Genomic DNA, 24,209 nt, shown 5'->3' with positions numbered 1-24,209 from the left:
TTTGCTCATCAAGACTGAAGCAACTTTGCCTGACAAGGCCAACACCAAGTAGAAAACCAGGCGGAAAGGCACTAATTCCGAGGTATCACACCAAATTCAAACTTCATTCAATGTGAAATAATTTTTATTTCTTTATATGATCCTAATGGTTATAGTTCATGGTGAAAATCCTGGCGTTTTAATAACCCCTGGGTTCAGGACAAGTGCACCAAATAAACGGGAACACTGAATCTGAAAAATACTCACAGTAAAGTTGATGAGGTCATAGTACAGGTGAAGGTGCTTTTGCTTAGTGACATGTATCGCTCCAGACTCATCTCTCTTAACCTGACAATGAAATAACAACCTAAGGATTAGCTACTGTCTTAGGGACTTTGAAAAACATTCTATATTTATATATCATCTATATTTATATATCGTCTAGAGAATGAGTGCCACACCTTGTGTACAAGCCAAAGTTACTGAAAGGGAAACTATCCATGAAAACCATTTACTCTGTGATATGTAACCAAACCCAAGGCATATATAGCTAATGGTCTAATCGTATTAACAAATGCTATGATTTCCATTCTGTCATAACACAAAAAAAACCTAGCTTCACCATATCAATAATTAGTGAGCTAGAGTATAAAAGAGGACTCGTGATGTGAGAAAGCCAAATGAAGTTCATTAAAACATAAAATGCTACTTGAAGGCTATGAGGGGAGACAATCTCAGCAGACAATCCCGGGCAACACGGTGAGACTCCATCTTGAAGAAGAGGAAGAAGGGAAGGAAGAAGATGGAGGAGGGGGAGGGACAGCAGCAACTTTGACAAAATTACACTTTTCTGAACTCAGATCTTTTGACAGTTCCCCAAAGAAGCTCTTCTATCAATGTTTTATTTACATATGGATATCTAGACAAGCTAGAATCCTCAATCATCTCTGTGTTCTGTTTTGTTTTTTACTATCTCTACTTCAGCTTTAAGGTAATAAAACACTATGGAAGAAATAAAACACAAGATACATCTGGCCACATTATACTCTTGACATCCCCTTCAGCTGTCCAGCGTTCTAGCTATGTTTCTTTCTAAGTCTCGATTCCTTTTAGCATCCCGGTGCTATCACTTACACTTGACCTTACTCTATACCTTAACCAACACCCAAGCCCACTTAATGGGGTGCTGTCTTCAATCACTTGCCCCAGTGAAAGGATGATCTGGCAACAGGAACACAGGGCCCAGAGCCATGTGCTTAAATATTTAAGTTTCACCATCCTAGCTGGGTGAACAGGGGTGATTACTTATTGCTTTCCACATCTGTCAAATGAAAATACAAAATTTTTTGATAAACTGCATATGTTGAAAGTGTTTCATAAGCTGGAAAGATCAATGTCAGCACTACTTATTCCTCTAAGATTTTTCTAAAGTCCTTGAAGAAAAGCACTTCACCTGTCCAAACCCAAGTTCCTGACCCGACCCCCATCCCTGTTGCCTCTCCCCTGCTGGTACAGTTCATCACTCCTTTTAAGGGGTCCTCTTGCTTTTGCTCTCAGATATATTTCTGACTGCTCTATCTCCAGATAAAAAATAAAAACAAATCCCTTTACTTACAAAAGATAAATACTATACATACTATTTAACCCTGCTCTTTCTTGTAATCAGGTACTATGAGTGTATGCATTTGCTTCTGGAGACCCTTTTCAGATAGGGTCTTGCACTGTTTGCCCAAGCTACACCCGGACCATGATCCTTCTACCTTGTAACAGGGCCACGGGCATGCCCCACCACACTGACATGATTTTGAGATAAGGTCCTGATAACTTTTGAGTGAGCTGGCCTCAAACTGAAATCTCCTGTCTTCAACTCCCACACAGCTGGACCACTATGCCTAGCCCTAGAAATCCATTTCTTTTAACAAGGTTAATGGGGTCAGCAAACTATGCTGCCAAGGGACACACCATAAATATTTTAGACTGTGGATCCTGTAATCTCTGTCACCTTATTCAACTTTACCATTGTACTAAGAAAGCAATCATAAATAACATATAAATGACTGTGCTCCACTAAAGTTTATTTACAAAAACAGATGTGACTAGCCAGATTTGGCCCATAGGTTATGGTTTGCCAACCCCTTGTTGAAATCCATCCCACATATTCAATCTTATTGTCTACCATGGATTAAAGTTCTATAAACATGTATCAAGCATCTGCTATATACAGGTCCTGTTCTCATGGCTGAAAAGTTTCCTGCCGGCTGGCATCAGAGTTAGTCTCTAGACTTATGGAGCTTTCAGTTTAGTGCAGAAGAAAAATATTAGACAAGAAATTTTAAAAGTCCTAAATGTGGGATGGAGTCATGGTTCAAGTAATAGAAAGTTTGTCAAACAAGCCCAAGGTCCTAGGTTCAATTCCCAGTTCAACACTAAAAAGGAAACGATTTTATATGAGTAAGTAGAATGAAGCACTGACTTCATTCAGATCAGAGAAGGCAATGTTGCATTCGCAGGATAAAGTGGAGGAATACACAGAGCTTCCCTGGCAGAGGTATGAGAATAAATGAAGGTGCAGGGTAGACTTAAGACTTATTTTATTACTGGAAAAGCAGTCAGTCATGGGAGTAGGGAGTCACAAAGGGAGAAAGGGATTTTGGAGGTAGAATTAACAGGATGTGGTGATGGAACACATGTAAAGGAAGAAAAGTAACTTAAAGGTGACTCTGGATTCTAGCTGAGGGTATTCAGGGGAAGGGGTGTCACCACCTTCTTACTAACAAGCAAGAAACCGGAGACAAGATGACGTAGGCACATTTCCTCTCCTCCCCTGCAAATGGTTATAAAACTTTCCACACTTCTCTGGATCACCTTAATCTCTCTGAGCTCTAATTTAGACCAACGTGTGTGTGTGTGTGTCTATGTGTGTGTGTGTCTGTGTGTTTTCCAGTCCTAGGACTTGAACTCAGGGCTTGGGCCCTGTCCATGAGCTGTTTTGCTCAAGGCTAGAACTCTACCACTTGAACCACAGAACCACTTCCAGATTTTTGGTGCTTCATTGGAGAGATAAGAGTATCACAGATTTTCCTGCTAGGCTTCAAACTGAGACCCTCAGATCTCAACCTCCTGAGAAGCTAGGATTACAGGCAAAGCCACTGAAACCTGGCTAGACCAACTTTTAATCCTCATCATTATAGTTGAATGCTTCAACTGTTATTTCTAGTAGCAATAAGTATACTATAGCAATCTAATATGCTGTGTGAAATTAAAAAAAATGTTTTATACTTCATTTGTTTCTTGTACCCATCAAAGTGTAGAGAACAGTAGGTATTCAAGGATACCTAACACACAGGATAAGAAAATTAATATAGACATGTCTACATTATGTGTTCATACATAGAAATAATAAACTATTAGCTACTGTCAGCCAGTGAGACATAAAACATGACAGGTTATAGACTAAGGAAGATCAGGGTTTCTGCTCTCCCCCTCCCCCACCTGCCCTGCCACGTTAACCATTAAAACCTTAAATAAAAACTAAAGAGGTCAATCTCTCCCCAAAGATTTAAGATACTAAGATAGATTCCTCTGACACAATATTAAATTATTGATGAATCAGGAAGAAATTGTGTACTAAGACTGCATGACAAACAGCACTCAATCCTATTAGAACTTACCAGGAGAAAATGTACGACATCACCTCTGCAGAACGCGAGCATGGGGTTCACATAATTATGCACTGCCACGAAGTGCCAGGCCAGCAACGGGACACTGGAGGGATCCATCTACACGAGAAGGGCGGGAGAACTCATCACAGCGTACAGACAGGACAGAGGAGAAACCCTACGTAAACACAGGCAACTACTTTCCCTGGACAGAACCTTCCCCAACCACTCGTGAAAACATCGGTGAAGCAAGGACTAACTGCGAAGAATTATGAGGGAACTTTCCGGGTTAACAACCATGATCTATATCTTGATAAGGAGTTGGCTTACAAATGTACATATGTATTTGTGAAAGCCTGGCAAATGTCCACTTAAGATATGTGTATTCACTTCACACAAATTAAGGAGAAAGCTAAGCAATATTAAGCTCTAGCTAATTAAATGGATGCTGAGTACTTAACGTAGAGCATTGGTTTCCATAAAAAACTAAATTAGTTTGATAGATGGATAGAGAGATGGACAGATTCATAGATACTACATAAAGAATGTATAATAATAAAAAGGCACGGTAATGATAGAATTTAGATGATAGGTATATAAGTATTTAATGAAAAATTCAACTTTTTTATTTGGAAAAGTCCATAATAACTATTAGGGGAAAAACACCAACAAAACATAAAAAGATATAAACACAGATATCACGACAAAAAGCTCAGATAAGAAACTAAAGTTAGTGGCAATGCATGTCAGCCTAAAAGATCTGTTCTAAAAGAACAGATCTGCTTCTCCTGGTGCCCAGAGATAAAGAGTACCAAGAAGAAGACAACAGTATGCTCCCTCAGTTATAGGGGCTACTGCTTTCTGAACTAGCCAGGGTCTGTACCATCATTTTCCATCCCACCAATACCCCTCCTCATGCATACAGCACTGCTCTCTAAAAACACTAAACAGGAAACAAAAGGGAATCTGTGGTTTGAATAATATACTTGTCTCTCAGTATCTGGGATGCTTGGTTCCATGGCAAGCCCTTCTACCCTCATATAAATCATAATCTTTATGTAAATCCATAACCCGTATATAAATCCATAATGCTCAAGTCCTTTATATATAATGGAACAGCATTTGCATATAACCTATGTGCATCCTCCCACATTTCAATCACCTGTACATGTCTTATAATATCAAGTACAAATGCTATGTAAATAGAAGTTATAATGTTTTAGTTAGAGAATAATGACAAGAAAAATGTCTGCACCTGTTTGGTACAGATGTAATTTCTTTCTGAATATTCTGGATGGGTGGGTGGCTAATTGAATTCATGCATACACAACCTACAGACAAATAAGAGCAACTGTTCTTTCTGCAAAATATCTTCTAAAGTAACATCAGAGGTATAGACCATAGACAGCACATGAAGCATAATTAATGTTGGATGTTACATATTCTGGAGTGTTCTATCAGTATTTCAGTGTCAAAGCAGCAGATATCAGGCATAATCCTAGCTCACATTAACCATCGAGGCTAGGACTCAACACATCAATGTATCCTCCAGCTTTAAGTCCAATAAGGAAATTTTACTGTCCTTAAAAAGGGTAGTAAAAGGGGCTAGGAAAATCCAGGCATGGCTGGGAATATGGCCTAGTGGCAAAAGTGCTTGCCTCGTATACATGAAGCCCTGGGTTCAATTCCCCAGTACCACATATACAGAAAACGACCAGAGGTGGCGCTGTGGCTCAAGTGGAAGAGTGCTAGCCTTGAGCAAAAAGAAGCCAAGGACAGTGCTCAGGCCCTGAGTCCAAGGCCCAGGACTGGCAAAAAAAAAAAAAAAAGAAAGAAAAAGAAAATCCAGGCACGAAATTAGATGTGACCACAAAATGCTAAGACAGCGATACATAGAGAGTGTCAAACTGAGGTTAAAAACAAAACCCAGTCATATGCTGTTTATAAGAGAAAAACTTAAAACAACAGACATAAAAGTATACGATTATCACCGTAAGATAAGTCTGGACAATGAATTTCAGAGCACTGACTTCCATTCTACCTCGATTCCTGCCAATCCCACGGGATTCTCTGAGAAGCCCCTTCCTCCATTCTGACTTGGTCCTCAATTTTGCTGATTAAGATGGAAAGACATACTCACCCGTCCATAGGGAAAAGTCATCCACACCTTCAAGGATGGTTTCAATCCAATGACAAGTATCTTTAGGGGAAAATAATATTATTTTCAATATCTAGCTTGATATTTTCAAATGGTTTGTGTTCAAAACCTCTAAAATTTGGGGCTGGGGATATGGCCTAGTGGCAAGAGTGCCTGCCTCATATACATGAGGCCCTGGGTTCGATTCCCCAGCACCACATATACAGAAAACGGCCAGAAGTGGCGCTGTGGCTCAGGTGGCAGAGTGCTAGCCTTGAGCAAAAAAGAAGCCAGGGACAGTGCTCAGGCCCTGAGTCCAAGCCCCAGGGCTGGCCAAAAAAAAAAAAAAAAACACAAAACCTCTAAAATTTAAGAGTTACATCTTCTAGACTTTTTTTATAAAAACATCACTGAAAAGGAGGTAGGGGTTAAGAGGGGAAAGAGTGAGTGAGAGAGTTAATCTGATTAACCTAGTAGATACATGTATGAAATACTACAGTGATGAACAATATAGATCTAAAGAAATGAATGACGGATAGGAATGCAAAACAGGTCTTTTTTTTGGGGGGGGGTCGCCAATAAGAGAGGAAAGAGTGAATGGATAGGGTAAAATATGGTAGAAGTACTTTACATAGATATATGAAAATAGTTCAATGAAACCTGTTGAAATTGTATGAAAAAGGAGGGTAGGGGTATACATGAAGAAGGGCAAATCTGATCAGGGCACACTGAAAGCAAATATGGATATGTCAAAATGGAATCCTTCTATACAGCTAATAGATGCAAATTTTAAAACACAACCATTAACACGGAAACGAGAGAATGTCATCTTCTCACCACACTTACCTTTGTCAAGGAAGCCATGGCCAATAATGAAAACTGTGTGATGGGGTGATCCTTCAATTCAGGCTTAGAATGTAGAGGTTCGATGCAGCACACTTCACCCTTAGAGCCACTGAAGAGACATCTGGATTCACAGGTCCTCACTCCCATCACTCTCCTAAAAACGCAATCAAGCAATTCAGAATCAATTTCGTCATGATCCATCTCCTATTCTTGTCTCCAGTAGCCCAAGCTCCCCATGACAGCAGCGTGACCTTTTTGTTTTATGGGTCAGATCTGTCACTTTTCTGCTAAACACACTCCGCGGGCCTGCCTCTACACATGAACTCCACGTTCTCTGCCTGTATCTTAAAGGTCCTACAGGACCTGATTCGCGCCTGGGATCCTTTTCCACTACGGGCCTTTCTAACAAAGTCAAGCTCCAGCCATATCTGGCTTCTGTGCATTGCTCCAGCAGAGTCAACTGTGTGACCACCTCAAAGCCTTTGTGTCTGAATAGCCACCTATCTGGAGCACTTCTTCCAGATCTTTCCATGTGTTGACTAGCGCTTTTTTTCAAATGTTACCTACAAAGGTCTTTCGTATGTCATCATCAAATTCATTCTAATACACTAACTTATCTTAGTTTCTTCACAGGATCCAGATCTACCTGTGTTGCTTTATTTACACATCAGCTTATTGTTTATATCCTTACTCTCTTCCCAACTAGAATGTAAGTTCTAAGAACAAGGACCATGTCTGGTTCATAACCATAATTCTGGTATCAGGACAAATGCCTACATATAGTAGACTCTCAATAAAAATAAACTGAATAAATAAGTAGTGTTTAATTATTATTATTAGTAGTAGTAGTATTATTTTGCCAGTCCTGGGGCTTGGACTCAGGGCCTGAGCACTGTCCCTGGCTTCTTTTTGCTCAAGGCTAGCATTCTGCCTCTTGAGCCACAGCACCATGTCTGGTCTTTTCTGTTAATGTGGTGTTGAGGAATTGAACCCAGGGCTTCATGCATGCTAGGCAACCACTCTACCACTAAGCCACATTCCCAAGCCCAATAAGTAGTATTTCTTGGAATTACTTTGTACTCAGTATTTCTGGAACTTTATAAAAAATACAATAAATAAAGACAGACATTAACCTTGAAAAACTAAAGGAAACATAATTATCAAGTATAGTGCATTCAACATTTTTCTTAAAACTTGAGCCTAGTAAATATCCTACCAGGTAGTAGATGAGTCTTTGTTCTCATTTAAAGAGTAAACAGGGAAATTCTAAAGCAATAAAAACCCTTTACACCTGGCCATTATGGTCATAATCAAGTAGGCCTGGGGTCTAAATTAAAATTAGTGAGCTATTCCAGAATAGTGGCTCCCCAGCCTGATAGCATGTAAGAATCCCCTGGAGAACAGAAGTCCAGAATCCTGCCTCAGCTCTAAGATAAAATCATGGGGAACCAGGCCTGGAATTCCACATGCTCCATACGTCTCCCCAGGTAATTGTAATACACAGCCATAAGCTATTTTCAATCACATAGGCTTTCCAGACCTCTTCACATTCAATTTCAAATCATTAAACCAGAGCTAGATTTCTCATTTGTCAATAAATGTCCATTAGTCTCTTACTTAAAGGTCAATTCAAAAACAGAACCTCCACTGTCGTTGCAAATCGCAAGAGTTGGATCATCTGTAAACTAAACAGAAAAGGAATTAATTTTCTTGTAGAGTTTTAAACGACCAGTCAAGTATTCAATAGATCAAGAGGAAAACTATAAAATGGTGAAAATCTACAACAGGCACAAGTCAGCATTTTAAATAACCTGAATGAGATTTCGCTCATCAATTTAAGCATGCAAAATCATCCTTATTTAAGACAAAAGTGGCTTGGCATCTTTAAAAGGTAAGAATTTCAAAAGGTAAAACTACTTTTCCTCAGGACAAGAGAAAAATATTAAAATGGTTAATAAAAACCCTGAAGTTCTCTAGTTGGAGATATATATATATATATATATATATATATAAATATATATATACTTTTTTTTTTTTACTTAAAACAACTTAGATACAATTGCATTCGTATCCTTTGGATACATTTGCAGTTGCCTAGTTTCTAAAAATAAGGACAGTAAAAGATGTATGCTATCATTGGGAAATGAACCTGTTTGAATAAGTTCTGTGACTATCTGAAGATTAATCCTGTATCTAAAACATCTCAACTTTTCATGTAACTCCCTAAACTGTGCTTACCTTCTTGACTGATCTTCCACATGCTATACTTCTACCAGGAAAGCTCAATAACTGTGCTCACAATGACAGTCCTAAGGTTACATGAGGTATGGGAAATGCTGCTGAACACACGGTGACTTCTACAGTGCCCAGGCTCTCAAAAAGCCAAAGGTTGGTGAACCATCCTAAATGGCATGCATGCCTTTTTACTGAGGGATGGTGAAAAGGAAGCAAGAGTCTCCTCCCTCTACACACACGGGCCTGTCTCAAAGCCACGGGGGAAGCATATACTCTATGAGTATGCATGAAATGGCCCCCTAGAGTGCAGGATGAATAAGAGAACCCCTATTTCTATTTCCTTTTCTGCTTCTTGTGTATGCGCTATAGAAAATGCTTTAAACTAGCAGTCTATTTATACGGTTATACACACACACATACATACACACACACACACACACACACACACACACACGAACAAAAAAGGATGAAAGCCCAAACTGTTATTGATAGGAAGGTTGTTTAAAGAACAATGAGTAAGGGTGCTCAAGTGCAAGTATCTATTGTCAATCAAACTTCAGAAGTTTCCAACCATGTATGTCCCTTTCTCTAATGTCAGTGTCTGCACAAACTACCCTCATCATCATTCTGGAACAACATAACAGCTCCTGAAATACTGTGATTTTTTGGGTCCTGGGAGCTTGAACTCAGGGCCTGAGCACTACCCCTGAGCTTTTTTGCCCAAGGCTAATGACCATTAACTATGGCTAATGAGCCACAGCTCCACTCCCAGCTAATTAACTGGAGATAGGCATCTCACAGACTTTCCTGCCCAGGCTAGCTTTGAACCACGATCCTCAGATCTCAGCCTCCTGAGTAGCTAGGATTACAGGCATAAGCCACTGACACCTGGCAGTGCTGTACTTTTAATCCTAGCTACATCCTTCTCTTTTCATCTTTACTGTTTTTCCCAATAATTTAATTTTTTTCTGCAAAAGGATTGGCCAGTGATTTACTTTTTAAAATTTTTAAAAATTTTATTGTAAAGGTGATATACAGAGGGGTTACAGTTATGTACGTACATTTCCTTTTTAAAAAGTGTTACCCTCTCTCCTATTCTCTCCCACTTTTTCCCCTCCAAATTTTCCTCCACCTCAAGTTGTATAGTTCATGTCTAACATAGTGTCTAGTGGGTTTCACTGCTGAATACCACATTTTCTGGATTTGTTCATTCACTGAGGGGAATCTGGGTTGATTCCATTTCTTACCTGTGGTAAACAGTGCTGCAATGATCATGGTTGTGCTGGTGGCTTTAGTGTGGCCTGGTTTGTGGTCAATTAGATAAATGCCCGGGAGTGGGATTGCTGGGTCATAGGGAAGCTCTATGTTTAGTCTTTTGAGGGACCTCCATACTGCTTTCCAGAGTGGCTGAACAAGTTTACATTCCCACCAACAGTGTAGTAGCATTCCCTTTTGGCCACATCCCCTCCAGCATCTGTTAGTTTTCTTGATAATGGCCATTCTAACTGGGATGAGGTGGAATCTCAATGTCGTTTTAATTTGCATTTCTTTTATGGCCAGAGATGTCAAACATCTCTTCCTGTGTCTATTGGCCATTCTTATTTCTTCTTCAAAGAAGTCTCTCTTTAAGTCTCTAGCTCATTTATTAAATGGGTTGCTGTTTCCTTGAGGATTTGTTTTGGGGAGGTTTAACTTTTTGAGCTCTGCGTAGTTTTAGGTATGAGGCTCTTGTCTGATGCATAGCTAGTAAAGATAACTCCATTTATTCCTTCAACCAGACATTTATTGACCAGTTGCTATGTGTAAAACACAAAAACAAATGACAGATTTTGATTTCAAAGATCTTACTCTATTAGGAGAAATAAGCCATATACAGACAATTATAACATATTACAAGTTGGCACATGCCATAGGAAAAGAGGCCAAGATACATTAACAGCATGCATTGAAAGAGGAGACATTCTCTCTACTTTTACTTGTTTCTGTTGTTTTCATTATTACCAAATGCTTCAATGCTGCTTTGTCACAAAAGACTTTTTTTTGTAACTAACCTAGATGCCAATATATAAACTCCAGATGCTACAGATTTTAAAAAGCATGTGTGTGGATGAGAGCTCCACATAGCTAAGCAACAAAATATGTATGAGATTAGAATCTAGAAGATCTGATTTTAGATTTCCTACTTAAGGTCCTGTGCCTTTTATGCCTCTGAACATGGGCTTGCCAACATGCAAGAACCAAGGTTCACATGTACTTATAAATGAAATCTCTTACTTAAGTCAGTTTATGGTTTTCAAGTCTGGAAGGAAAAACAAAAACCAAGACTGAGATCTTAATGCATTTCTTGAAGAGGCCTGAAAGAAAATAAACCAATAGATTCATTTCTCAACATAATCCAACCATTGGTTCTTTCATGATTGGTGCCTTGAACCTCAGGCCACTTCCAACAACAGACAGAGCATACCACCACCTTAGCAATAAAATCTTGGATGACTAAACAAGGTAAAGAGCTTTTAAAGTCTCCATATGAGTGTTCAGCAGGGTGCTTTTGTTGCCAGCCTCTGCTCTGGGATCACATAATTTGCCCTTTTTGTTGCTGTATCTACTAGACTTCAAGTCAACCAGAAGCTGAATACTAACCCATCCCTGCTTTTAACTTGGGAAAACTTGGGCTCATCAAATAATGTTCAGCTTTGTGTAACAAATATATTTGGAAGGCTTCTGATTACCAAGATAGATGAATTTGCCTTAAAGACGACACACAAGCATACTAATAAAGATAAGCAGAAGAAAACAAAGTGACTACCTTGATGTGCAATATCGCTGTTCCTGGAGGATGAGCATCTGTTATTGATCTGAGAAGTTTTCCACTGGCCAAATCCCACATGGTGATCTACAAGACAACTAAGTGCTTTAAAAACAAATTTACTGCTTCGGTGGGGGGGAGGGGGACTTAAGTATGTTGCCTTTTTGGCTAAAATAATCTTTTCCTTGTCTATAAACACTGCAAGCAAAGACCATAAAGCTAAAACATACCTACAAGTTGCAGCTCCACTAAAGCACCAAGCCTTTATTCTACCTTCATCTACCCCTCACCCTGCCCAACCCACTTAGCCCCTTCGATTTCAAATGTTGATCATATACTGAGAAATGGAAGTGATTTCTCTGATAAGTCAATCTGTTTAGTACTGGTAAAAATTATAAGAAAGGCTTAGTGCCAAACGAGTGATACATAAATCAAAAGATGGGGAAAACCATAACCTACGGTCAGTTTCAGAAGTGGGGAGGAAGATATGCTTAAACAGTTACCAGCAATGACAGTAAAATATAATGTACCTAAAAAGCAGACAGAAAAATATGTACTGCTACCATAAAGAGGCAGGTCTTATATAATTCCATTTGGTTTTAGAAAGCTATTTATTAAAAAAGACTCACAAATTCCGATATAAAATTACAGACTGTAGCTCAGTCAATACTTGAAAATTTTAACAAAAATCATACTGAGCAAACTCAACTTAGCTTTAATAAGCGTTACCTCAAAATACATATTTTGTCTTCAAAACTGTGATCTAAAGACATTCGTTTTTCAAACTTGATTTACTATTATCTTGTGTAAGAAAGAAATGTGACATCTTACCTGGCCTTTAGCGAACCCACAAAGAAGCCTGGAGCAGTCATTGTTGATGCTGAGGGCAGAGACGGCGCCATACTGCGCTCCAACGCTCGTGCTACCCAGGCAGAGCCGCAAGGCTTGGTTCTGATCTGAAGAAAGCAGTTTGCAAAGACAAGTGAAAGAAGTGAAGAGGGCTGGGGATAGCTGGGTAATCTTAGCTCAAGTGGGACCGGGGGGGACTAGCACATGACAAGGTCCTGGGTTCAATCGCCAAGGGGGGGGAAACATATAAGAGGACAAACACGTAAATATAATATAGGCACCTTTTCAAAGGCTGGAAGGGGCAAGAATCAAAAGCAGATGATGAAGACACATTCATTTAAAAATACATTTACTGAGCACTGGCTAGAAGCGAGTCACTCAGCAGACACCAAGAACAAAGAAAAAGACCTACAAGGAAGCATAATGCAATGCTAAGTCTAAAACTGTATATTCTTAAAACAAAACAACCATCTCTCAGCTGCCTCATCTAGAACTGTGGCATTTTCAAGATGCTAGGATGCAAGCACTACTTCCACCACCTTGCAGGGGCGAGGCCCACCAAGGGCCATTGCCTTCTTTGTACCTTCAGTGGAAAGCCACAGCAAATGATCAAGACGGGCAGCCTCAAGCAGCCCGTCAGAGGCATTCAGGAAGCATATGTGTGTGTTCTGTCACACGCTCCTTACCTTACCCGTGTTTGGGGAGGACACTGCCCACTCCTGTGCGCAGCTTTAAAGCTTCAGAAACCAAGGTGCATTCGTTTGGAATTCAGATGAAATTTACATTTATATTACCCATGAAGAAAAGGTCCACTAAGTAAATGAGCAATGCAAATAAACTTTTGGAGTAATCATTTAAACTACTTCAAGAAAAGTGTTTTGTGCATCATGTTTGATATGCTAAAAGCAAATAATTCAAATCTCTACTAGACTAAGGTCTTAAGAGTATAAAGTTGGGCTGGGGATATAGCCTAGTGGCAAGAGTGCCTGCCTCGGATACACGAGGCCCTAGGTTCGATTCCCCAGCACCACATATACAGAAAAAACGGCCAGAAGCGGCGCTGTGGCTCAAGTGGCAGAGTGCTAGCCTTGAGCGGGAAGAAGCCAGGGACAGTGCTCAGGCCCTGAGTCCAAGGCCCAGGACTGGCCAAAAAAAAAAAAAGAGTATAAAGTTGCCTTAATCACCAACTAGAAAAATCACCATTTGTACTCATCTATTAAATTTTATTATGTAATAATTAAAAGAAATTGCCTGAGGGCTTCTCCTTGGTAAGGTGTACTTTATAGAGTTCATGAGTGTACCTACTTGGGGGGAAAAAAAGGGAGATGGGAAACAAAAACCTAAATATAAGAAGGTATGCAACAAAATGTAACTGTTTAGGAAAAAAAAACAAAAGCAAGCCACTGAACCAGTTCTCTCAGTTCCTCTACCATCTATATATACCTCAACTTACCTAGACTACTAGATTTTAGATCTGTCTTCCCTCTCCTATGAGACTGTGACTTTCTGAGTCAAGATTATGTGAGAATCAACACTCCTGGACTTGGCTCAGTGCCTCATGATAGCCTTCTGAACAGCTTTCACGTTTGCAAATCTACCTTCTGTTACAGTAAACCTAGTACCAGAAGGAGCCTGCAGACTTGCATTCTCAGGTGTAGGGATATTAGGTAATGACTTTTGCCAGTGTACAGTGAACACTGGAAAAGTAGTTTTCTGCATTCATAAACTGAATCTAAAAGCACTCCCCCACCTTCAGAGTTCTGGAACAATTAATAGCTGTTTTGTAACTGATACCAAAAAAATACTTTTTTTTTTTTTTTTGGCCAGTCCTGGGGCTTGGACTCAGGGCCTGAGCACTGTCCCTGGCTTCTTCTTGCTCAAGGCTAGCACTCTGCCACTTGAGCCACAGCGCCACTTCTGGCCATTTTCTGTATATGTTGTGCTGGGGAATCGAACCCAGGGCCTCATGTATACGAGGCAAGCACTCTTGCCACTAGGCCATATCCCCAGCCCCGAAAATACTATTTTAAAGCCATCTTAGTTTCTGGCTTTCTGAAGTAAAAACTTCAAAAAGGAGCAAACTCAAATGTACAAGGTCTATTTTACAAATTATATATTCACATCTAGAATAGTACAATTATAGATTTCTTCCACTTATATAGACTGGCCTCCCTCTACCTCTCTCACTTAATTTAATCCTAATTATTAAAATTTCTCCTTATTCTCTAATTTTCTAGAATCTTATTTCATTGTGCTCCACTGAAACTGCCAACAGAAGACAACAGTGTTTTCCATGACTTGCTTTGTCAGGGCTACCTACACAGTTAGGGATTATCCACATACCTAAGTTTGCAAAATGATATGATACCATGGGTGGGCAGTGTGTGTGTGTGTGTGTGTGACACACTACTCTGCATCACACATATCGTCAACAGATGAACTGCAAGTAAGAGGACAAAGACAGAGGCTGGTATGAAATTTCATACCACAAAGAAGCACCCAGGAGTCTGGTGGTCTGCCTTTCAGATACAGAATGGTTTTCAAATACCACACTGCTGAGAGCCTTTGCGGCACTGCCTTAAACGCAAATTTTAATAGAATTCAGATCCACTAGTATACTCACTATTGCTTTCTAGCTTAACTAAATTCACATTTAAATTAAGAGACTTAAGAATTCACATAAGGCAAAGAGAGTGAGCAGGAGAATGAAGAAGCATGATCAAGTAGAGAATAAAAGCACTGAAGAGGGAAGAAACTGAAGAGTGGCAAGCAAAGAAAGGAGGGAAGGAAAAGGCATATCGAACATGCAGATTAAAATGCCATACATGAGGGGCTGGGAATATGGCCTAGTGGTAGAGCGCTCGCCTCGTATACATGAAGCCCTGGGTTCGATTCCTCAGCACCACATATATAGAAAAAAGCCGGAAGTGGCACTGTGGCTCAAGAGGTAGAGTGCTAGCCTTGAGCAAAAAGAAGCTAGGGATAGTGCTCAGGCCCTGAGTCCATGCCCCAGGACTGGGAAAACAAAACAAATAAGTAAAATGCCATACATGACTGTACTTTCCTAGTGGTCTTCCCACATACTGAAACTACCTAAGAGAGGAAACTAAATTATCAGCTTTGGTCTTCTTGAAATAAATACATTTACTTTTTTTGTTCAGTGTTCATTTTTATTCCACTTTCCCCATACTTGAAGAAGTAGCTGTACAAAGGATGAATTTCAATTCAATATCAGTTTATGTGTAAAATGCATCTTGCTCAATGTCATCCTTTCCACCATCCTCCCCCATCTCTTCCAATCCCATCCACTCCCTCAATGTTTCTAGTTCCATTTTCAGGTATATACCTGGAATATTATGACTGAGTTCACCTACCCTTCTATTCCTCTACCCTAACTTCTCCTTGAAGCCCCGCCCCCCCACACCCACACATCATACCACACCACAAGTGCCAGCTTCCTGATAAACATTTTGCTAAACTAAGTCATTGAAGGGGAGTCATACTATTGGAATCTTACAGTGAATATTCTTACATCATTTGGGTCTGTGTCAGTGTAAACATTCTCCTTTTTTCTTGATTTAAAAATTTTTTGTTGCTATTTTTATATCGTTCTTCTATAAGGTAGCATGTCTGTGAAACACCCACACATGAAATTTAATCCAAACACTACACCTGGAGAGTTGCAGGCATTTCAGCTACATATCTAAGCTATTTCTAGAATGTTATTTAATTTCTCTTACCCTTCCTATCTTCATGTACCTAATACAGAAAACATCCATTTACCCCACCTCTTAGCTGAGAAAATTAAAATAAGACAGTACACAAATTCTATGTCCCTCCAATTTTGTTAGGTTTCCATCACCAACTTATAGATTCAATTTACGTACAAATATTCAAAACCAGCAAACAATGGCAGAGGGGCAATGGACTGCATATAAAATGGAATCTATTTTGACTCCCCAAAGAAAATTTTCAATTCTTACTCTATATATTCTATCTTCATGCTAAAAAACTTGCTTTTGTATAATTACAACTAAATTCAGAAAAGGTAGGCTTTCTGTGGAAAGGAGACAGCAGGTTTTTCCTACTAGAATAACTAAACACTTTTGTACTCAGATATTTCTGGAAAATTCTGAGGTTAAAATACATGTAGTTAAAATAAACATAAAACACTTAAATTGTACAGTCACATGGGAAGAACAACAGAACCTGAACAGAGCTAGAAAAGCAGTAAGAGCTCTGTCCAGGCTGCTACTGACTTCAACTTAAAAGGACAACTTTTCTTATCCTCCTACACTCTAGAGTTTGCTGATAGGGAAAAGATATTAAGTTAGTAGTAGCACATCTAATTTCATTTACAAAGTCATGTAAAATTCTATTTAATTCACATGGTCCAAGTTAGTATGTTTTTTTTAATGAATTAGGTCTTTATAAAGGAGGTGGCCTAGGAAAGAAATACAAAATGAGGCTATTGCTTTACCTTCATACTTCAGAATTTACAAACTGGCATAAATACAAGGAATCATTACTAGTGGTAATAACATAGCTTACCAAATGAAGAGGACCTAAAGTCCTCTAATATGTAATACCATAACACACACACACACACACACACACACACACACCTATTTTACATAGCCATGAGTAATACCAATTTATTTTATCGGTACAGGTTAAACATCCCTAATCTAAAATCCAAATTCTGACATCCTCCAAAATCCAGTACTTTGAGCATCATAGTGACATGCAAAAAAGACTTGGATTCTAGAGTGTTTGGGATTTGGGGATTAGGGAATTTCCATGCAAATAATCCAAACATCTCAGAAAGCTGAGATGCTTCTCCTTTCAAGCATTTTAGGTAAGTATTAGGTAACCTGACTATCTTTCAAAGTATACTTTGCTCAAGGTAGACCTCAACATATTCTTGGCTTCAGAAGAATACATGGAAGCTTGGCTTGGTCACAAACACCTGTAATCCCAGCATTCAGGAAATGAAGAGAGGAAGATTGCAAGTTTGAGGCCAGCCTGGGCTACATAATGAGTTGAGATAAGTCTAAGCTAGATAGCAAGATCCTATCTCACAAATAACACAACACAAAACAAAAAGAGTGATATTCTGAATAGCAAAGAAAAGCCACAAATAATAAAAGTCTACAATAAACTTAAAATCTGAACTTAAACATACTTCAAGAATTTCTAATTCTATCTATATATCAAATTCAACCTGATCTTCCTCTATCTCTTCACCTTAATTTGTTTTAATTGGGTCTAAGGACAATCAAAGCAGGAAATGTGTATTCTAGAAGAAATCAAATTGTATCATGTATGCAGAAAACTGTATTCTTCTGGGATTCATCATTCTTCAATACTATTATTATCCTTTATTCAACATTATAATATTCTCTAAAACCAAGGGAAAATAAGGAGATCTTAAAAGGGAACATTTTTCACCAATGGAAAAGCACTTTTATCTTAAAGTCCCATTCTCCTGTAAAACTTCCTGATAAAGACTAAGATGTAGATGTGGCACTGTGATTCCAGTAGTAGAGTACTAGCCTTGAGCTGAAGAGTTCAAGGACAGTGTCCAGGCCCAGAGTTCAAGCTCCATGACCAGAAAAAAAAAAAAAAAAAAAAAAAAAAAGACTAAGACGTATGGAGTCCCCATGGATAACAGGCTACCTTTCAGATTGCTGCTACTTCCTAAAAGGCTCAAGTGTCAATTTTAGGGCATCTATCATCCATTGACATGTTTAGAAATGTTAACAGGGCTAGGCACTTGTGGCTTATACTGTTAATTCTTGCTTATTTATTTATTTATTTATTGCCAGTCCTGGGGCTTGGACTCAGGGCCTGAGCACTGTCCCTGGCTTCTTTTTGCTCAAGGCTAGCACTCTGCCACTTGAGCCACAGCTCCACTTCAGGCCTTTTCTGTTTATGTGGTGCTGAGGACTCGAACCCAGGGCTTCACGCATACACAGCGAGCACTCTACCCCTACGCCATATTCCTAGCCCCCATGAGACTCTTAATTCCAATTAACTACCAAAGAGTTGCAGAGCTCTAGCCTGGAGCACAAAAGCTCAAGGGCAGCACCCAGGCACTGAGTTCAAGCCCAAGACTCATACCAAAAAAAAACCAATAACAAAAAAAGAAAAATACATAAACAGTATGTAAACTGACCAACAGTGGAAAATGAAGTGCTATTCTATGAACAGCAGATGTTTCAGACTAACTTGATAAAGGTGAGTTATTTTACAAGACTGTCATGAAATGGAGTGTTGAAAAAGTTTTGTTAAAATGCAGTATTTTGCATGCATAGATTGATTCACAGGTGCTTGAATTTTACACAACCTATTACTGATGAAATTCAGTCCCTGAAAAGTTGCTGCAGACCTCCAAATGGGCTGTAATCAAAAGATTAAGTAAGGAATTGGTAGTTCCCACACAGTAAAAACTAGTTGAGACCAAAATATTGAAGATATGCATATATTTACAATTTTCCACAATTCCTGATTTAACCAATTTTCAGTTAGCTATGTTTTTCTCTCATAAGAGGGCATCTATTATAATTGATAGTATTCTCTTTCAACATTAAAAAAGTCAAAAGAAAAAGAACTATTCATGCAAACCAAATTTACTATACCTTTTCCTTTTGAATCCATAAAGAAAAGATCAAGAGAGAGAGAGAGAGAGAGAAAGAGAAAGAGAGAGAGAGAGAGAGAGAGAGAGAGAGAGAAGTCAGTTCAAAGTTCAGAGAAAACATAGGTAAAATCTCAAGGGTATACATGACAAGATTTAGTTAATCTGTCAGAATGATATTAAACTTGATCACTGATGTCTCTAGCATTTATAATTATATTCAGATACTAGATCTGGGAAAAATGCCTAATATTCAAATAACAGTATAGTAAGTAAACCCACATTTCAGTTAGTTAGAAAACAAGGACAATTTCAACAACCCTCTCCAATCCCCTCCCCCCCAAAAAAAGAAAAAGAAAAGAATCTTGGGGTAGGGAAATATCTATCTTTGAACATTTGAGACTCTATATAAAGTAAGATCCCAGATACACAAATGCCTATAAGAACAGGCACCATACATCAACTTTAAGAAGTTTATGATGACTATTTTGATGACTCAAACGCTATTTCAAACAAAGTCTAATAGTACTTAAATAAGAATAGTTTTTCTGCTACATTTTCTTCAAGAATCAATAGATACTTTTAAAAGATCAGATCTAACGCAGACCTCTAGTCTAGACACTTCATAGTGTCTGCTATTTGTTTCTGGGCTTTTTAGCATATTTTAATCCATTGTTAAAAACCATTGTCTAAACATCTGCTTCCTCCAAAGAATAATGATTAAAATTTATAATCTGCACTATTAAAACTCAAAGCACACCAAGAATACTCTGATTCTTCCTCACTCTGGCATGCTTTCTTTTCCATGAGACTGTAATAAAAGATTAGTATTTCATCGACTCTCTAAGAAAGCTGCTGGGGGGTCTAAAAAACCAGAAAGCAGGCCGAAAGAAATGAAAGAGACAGTATTAGAAGGTACTTTTCCTTTGTTAGTTTTTAAAGTATTCATTTCGATTTGTTTGTAGTAATAAGTTCAACATGAGTTTGATTATAAGCAATCACATATCCTTTTTTTAAAAACATTTATTGTCAAGATGATGTACAGACGGGTTACAGTTACATAGTAAGGTAGTGAGTACATTTCTTGTCAAACTTGTTACGTCCTCCCTCATTTTTCGCCAACCTTCCCTACTCCCCGACCCCCAGTTGTGCAGTTAGTTTACAACATATTATCTTGTTAGTATTGCTGGTGCATTGGTTTGCCTTTCACCCTTTGTCTCACCATTTTGATGTTCCCTTTCTCTTCCCTAGCTCAGACAAACATATATACAATGCCCAGGGTACCAAAATCAAATACAGTGACAACAGGGCTAAACCATAGGGAAGGTAAACAAAAGAAAAAAGAAATAATCTCACATAGTAAGCTAAAAATAACAGTGACAAATCGCTTGCTTCCATAACTGGGAGTCACGTATTCTTAGAACCTCTTGATAAGAAAGGAATGTCAAAGCAGACAGAGTTGAGGACAAGTGGGTATTAGGAAATGGGAACAAAAAAATTAACATGCATCCCACTAACAGATAAATATACGCATTTTATTCTGCCCTCGTTGACTTCAGGTCTTCTATTTTTTTCTCATCATATCTTGGAATTTGTCTCCTTTTCTCTCAGAACAGGAGGACTACTTGGAATATGGAAATGAGCTGACCTAGAATTCAGTACTCCTTAATTCAGGAGCTGGATCTGTGCGTGTCACTTTGGTCCTCAATCATCTCAGATGTGAAATAAGAGGACTGAGTTACCTTGTAGGATTGTCCTCAAACCGTGTAACATTCTAATAGCAATTATACCCTAGAGAAAATATTCATTCTTACACCTGATAGGAGACTAAGCTGCTAAAACTTTTCTAGAAGGCAATTATACAAAAATGTTTATTATTTAGTGTATATGTCCTGACCTAAGCAGTAAACTTTTAGTAATTTGCACAAAAACAATGCAGAACCAAAGATGCTCCATGTACTATTTATTTAGAAACAATTTAAATGTCTTCTGGGAGGAGGTGGATAATTAAATTTTGGTAAGTCCTTTCAAGTTTACTAGGGATCCATTAAAAAGCATTTTATAAAAAGGCAGGCACTGGTGGCTCATGCCTGTAATCCTAGCTACTCAGAAGGCTGAGATCTGAGAATAGCAGTTCAAAGCTAGCTTGGGCAAGAAAGTCCATGAGACTTCTAGCTCCAATAAACAACCAAAAAGTTGCAAGTAGGGGCTAGGAATGTGGCCTAGTGGCAAGAGTTCTTGCCTAGAGGCATGAAGCCCCGGGTTCGATTCCTCAGCACCGCATAAACAGAAAAAGCCAGACGTGGTACTGTGGCTCAAGTGGTAGAGTGCTAGCCTTGAGCAAAAAGAAGCCAGGGACAGTGCTCAGGCCCTGAGTTCAAGCCCCAAGACTGGCAAAAAAAATATTGCAAGTAGAGGTGTGGCTCAAGTGGTAAAGTGCTCATCTTGAGCACAAAGCTCAGGAACAGTGCTTAGCCCCAAGTTGAAGCCCCAGGACTGCCACACACATGCACAAAAAGCATACTATGGACAAACTTATCAGGAAAAGCAGGCTACAAATTAACATGATCCCATTTGGGGATGTATATGTACAGGTACACATGTGAAAAGAAAAGCTAGAAGGTCACATAGAAATTTTAAGATTGTTCCTGAATATTAAGTTTTGGCATGTTATATCCTCAACTTTTTTGCTCAACTATATTTTTCTATATTTTCTATTATGAATATATAACAACTATTTTGCAAGAAACATATACTAGTCATAGGATCAATTCTAAACTTATTTCAAAAACTTGTATTTTTTCTATCCTTTTGGTTCCCAATCAATAAAACCAATTATCTTAATCACATAATACACATACTATAAAGCACATAATAATTATACACAATATAAAGTTTGGGGAATAATTGAAAATTTATAAATGTAAAGTCAAAAAAAACTGACAGTTATCTACAGTATGGTAAGTAAGGATACAAGGTTTCACATAGATCAAATTATGTTTCTGTTACTAAATCTTCTTACTGGGGCACAGTGGAGCACAGCTGTAATCCCACCCAGTACTTGGAATCTGAGGCAAGAGAAGGGAAAGTTTGAGTCCTCCCTGGGTTGTTACATAGTGAAATCCTATCTTGAAAAAAAAGAAAAACTACTCTAAGTGAGATGCTGGTAGTTCACCTGATTCTAGCTCATAAGGAAGCTGGTATCTGAGGATGAAGGTTAAAGCCAACTCAGGCAGAAACATCTATGAGACTCATATCACCAATTAGCCAGCTGGAAATGAAGGTGTGACTCAAGAGGTAGAATGCCAGCTTTGAGAAAAAAGCGAAGCAAGAACATGAAGCCCTGCCCTACAGGAGCAACACAAAACAAAACACTATTCAAATCCTAATCATATGTTCCTCACTTAAATATAGTATCATTGGTTTTCCTTTTAAAGGGATGGAAACAATTTAAGATTCAGAAGAGAACACAAAAATGGACAGAGAAAAATGTAATGGTTCTTAGATGCAAAACCAGAGCAATGTATCTGCTTATATATCAAACTCAAAAGCAAAGAACTAATTAAATTGTGATAAGTCTCAGAAAAAAAATAAGGAAAACACATTTTTTTTTTGCCAGTCCTGGGGCTTGAACTCGGGGCCTGAGCACTGTCCCTGGCTTCTTTTTGCTCAAGGCTAGCACTCTGCCACTTGAGCCACAGCACACCTTCTTCTGTGTATGTGGTGCTGAGGAATGGAACCCAGGGCTTCAAGCATGCAAGGCAAGCACTCTACCACTAAGCCAGATTCCCAGCTCATGACTAATTTTTATTTTATAAAAAACTACTATCTTCCCTTCCTAATGAAGAAAACAATGATTATGAGCTAAGAATTTTGAGGTTGGAGAGATTTTACAATGGATATGAAAAGCTTGCAGTCCATGAGTTAAAGAAAATCATTCAGAAATCTGGGGAAATTCCTTTCCCTGAAGAACTTTTACAATGCCCACCACAGGAACAGGATTTAAAATTTAAAAATCACCACTACCACAACTGGAGGTTGACAGGCCAAGATTTCTTTCCTTTTGGTATAGGCCTTGAGAATTTTTGCCAATAGGTAGGGTATTATATAAATCCAGTCAAAATGAGGCTGTAACAAAAGCTTTTTGTTGTTATTTGGGGGATTTTTGTTTTGTTTTGTTTTTTGTGCCAGTCTTGGGGCTTAAACTCAGGACCTGGGTGCTATCCCTGAACTGTTTTGCTCAAGACTAGCACTCTACCACTTGAGGCACAACTCTACTTCTGGCTTTTGGGGTATTTAATTAGATAAGAGTCTCATGGACTTTCCTGCCCAGTAAGTAAATACACACACACACACACACACACACACACACGCACACACACACACACGCACACAGAGAGAGAGAGAGAGAGAGAGAATGAGGCTACTGCTTTTCATGTTTTTCTGGTTTTGTTCAAGAAAATAAAGTTCAGCAGTGGTTCTGAGAAGACACTATGTTAAAAATCAACTATACAACTTGTAGGCAGGGATGGATGGGAAAAACTGGGAGAGAGCAAAGGGGTGGTATTGTCCAAAAAGAAATGTACTCATTACTTGACTTATGAAATGGTAGCCCCTCTGTACATCACCTTTATAACAACCACAAAAATATATACCCTTGAAAATTTTTAAAAGAAAATTTAAAATAAAAAAGAAGGTCCACTATGTAAAATGCAATTTAAAACATTATAAAACCTGAAAGGATTCTTAATATTTGAAAGTGAGAAAGTACTTAGAAAATTTACCAAATATTAAAGCCAATCCATGAGATGTACCCACTGCTATCAAACTGGACACTGCCTGAAAACAAAAGGGAAAATAACATTTTAAGACATCATATCAGATCCTGAAATAGCTATAGTTTACTTGTCTGTCTTCATCTGTCCTCCTTTGGTGCCATCATAAATAAATTTCATTTAGGAGGCAAAATGGGAATTCAAAACTTACGATGCTCTACTTCTGGGCATGCATCTAAATTTCCTCAAAGAGAAAAAACTACCAATGTTTCATGTGCTATGACTT

At 38.6% G+C, this 24,209-nt stretch overlaps 1 protein-coding gene across 2 annotated transcripts in view; it reads right to left on the bottom strand.

The window, feature by feature from the left end:
* Vps8 (VPS8 subunit of CORVET complex) overlaps positions 1 to 24,209 on the bottom strand; it is a 192,355-nt gene that overhangs the window by 139,015 nt on the left and 29,131 nt on the right. For both annotated transcript variants that reach the window (XM_048347271.1, XM_048347272.1), the window contains exons 7-15: positions 23,933 to 23,987; positions 19,153 to 19,158; positions 12,494 to 12,618; positions 11,663 to 11,749; positions 8,239 to 8,306; positions 6,622 to 6,775; positions 5,779 to 5,838; positions 3,651 to 3,758; positions 247 to 327 (exon numbers count right to left, since the gene is read on the bottom strand). In XM_048347271.1, coding sequence (XP_048203228.1) covers positions 247 to 327; positions 3,651 to 3,758; positions 5,779 to 5,838; positions 6,622 to 6,775; positions 8,239 to 8,306; positions 11,663 to 11,749; positions 12,494 to 12,618; positions 19,153 to 19,158; positions 23,933 to 23,987 — 744 coding nt within the window. The remainder of the gene's footprint in view (positions 1 to 246; positions 328 to 3,650; positions 3,759 to 5,778; positions 5,839 to 6,621; positions 6,776 to 8,238; positions 8,307 to 11,662; positions 11,750 to 12,493; positions 12,619 to 19,152; positions 19,159 to 23,932; positions 23,988 to 24,209) is intronic.

This window comes from Perognathus longimembris, chromosome 5, assembly GCF_023159225.1.
Source record: "Perognathus longimembris pacificus isolate PPM17 chromosome 5, ASM2315922v1, whole genome shotgun sequence".
Lineage (NCBI taxonomy): Eukaryota > Metazoa > Chordata > Mammalia > Rodentia > Heteromyidae > Perognathus > Perognathus longimembris.
The sequence above is the reverse complement of the archived record's forward strand: the minus strand, read 5'-3'. Positions and strand labels throughout refer to the sequence as shown.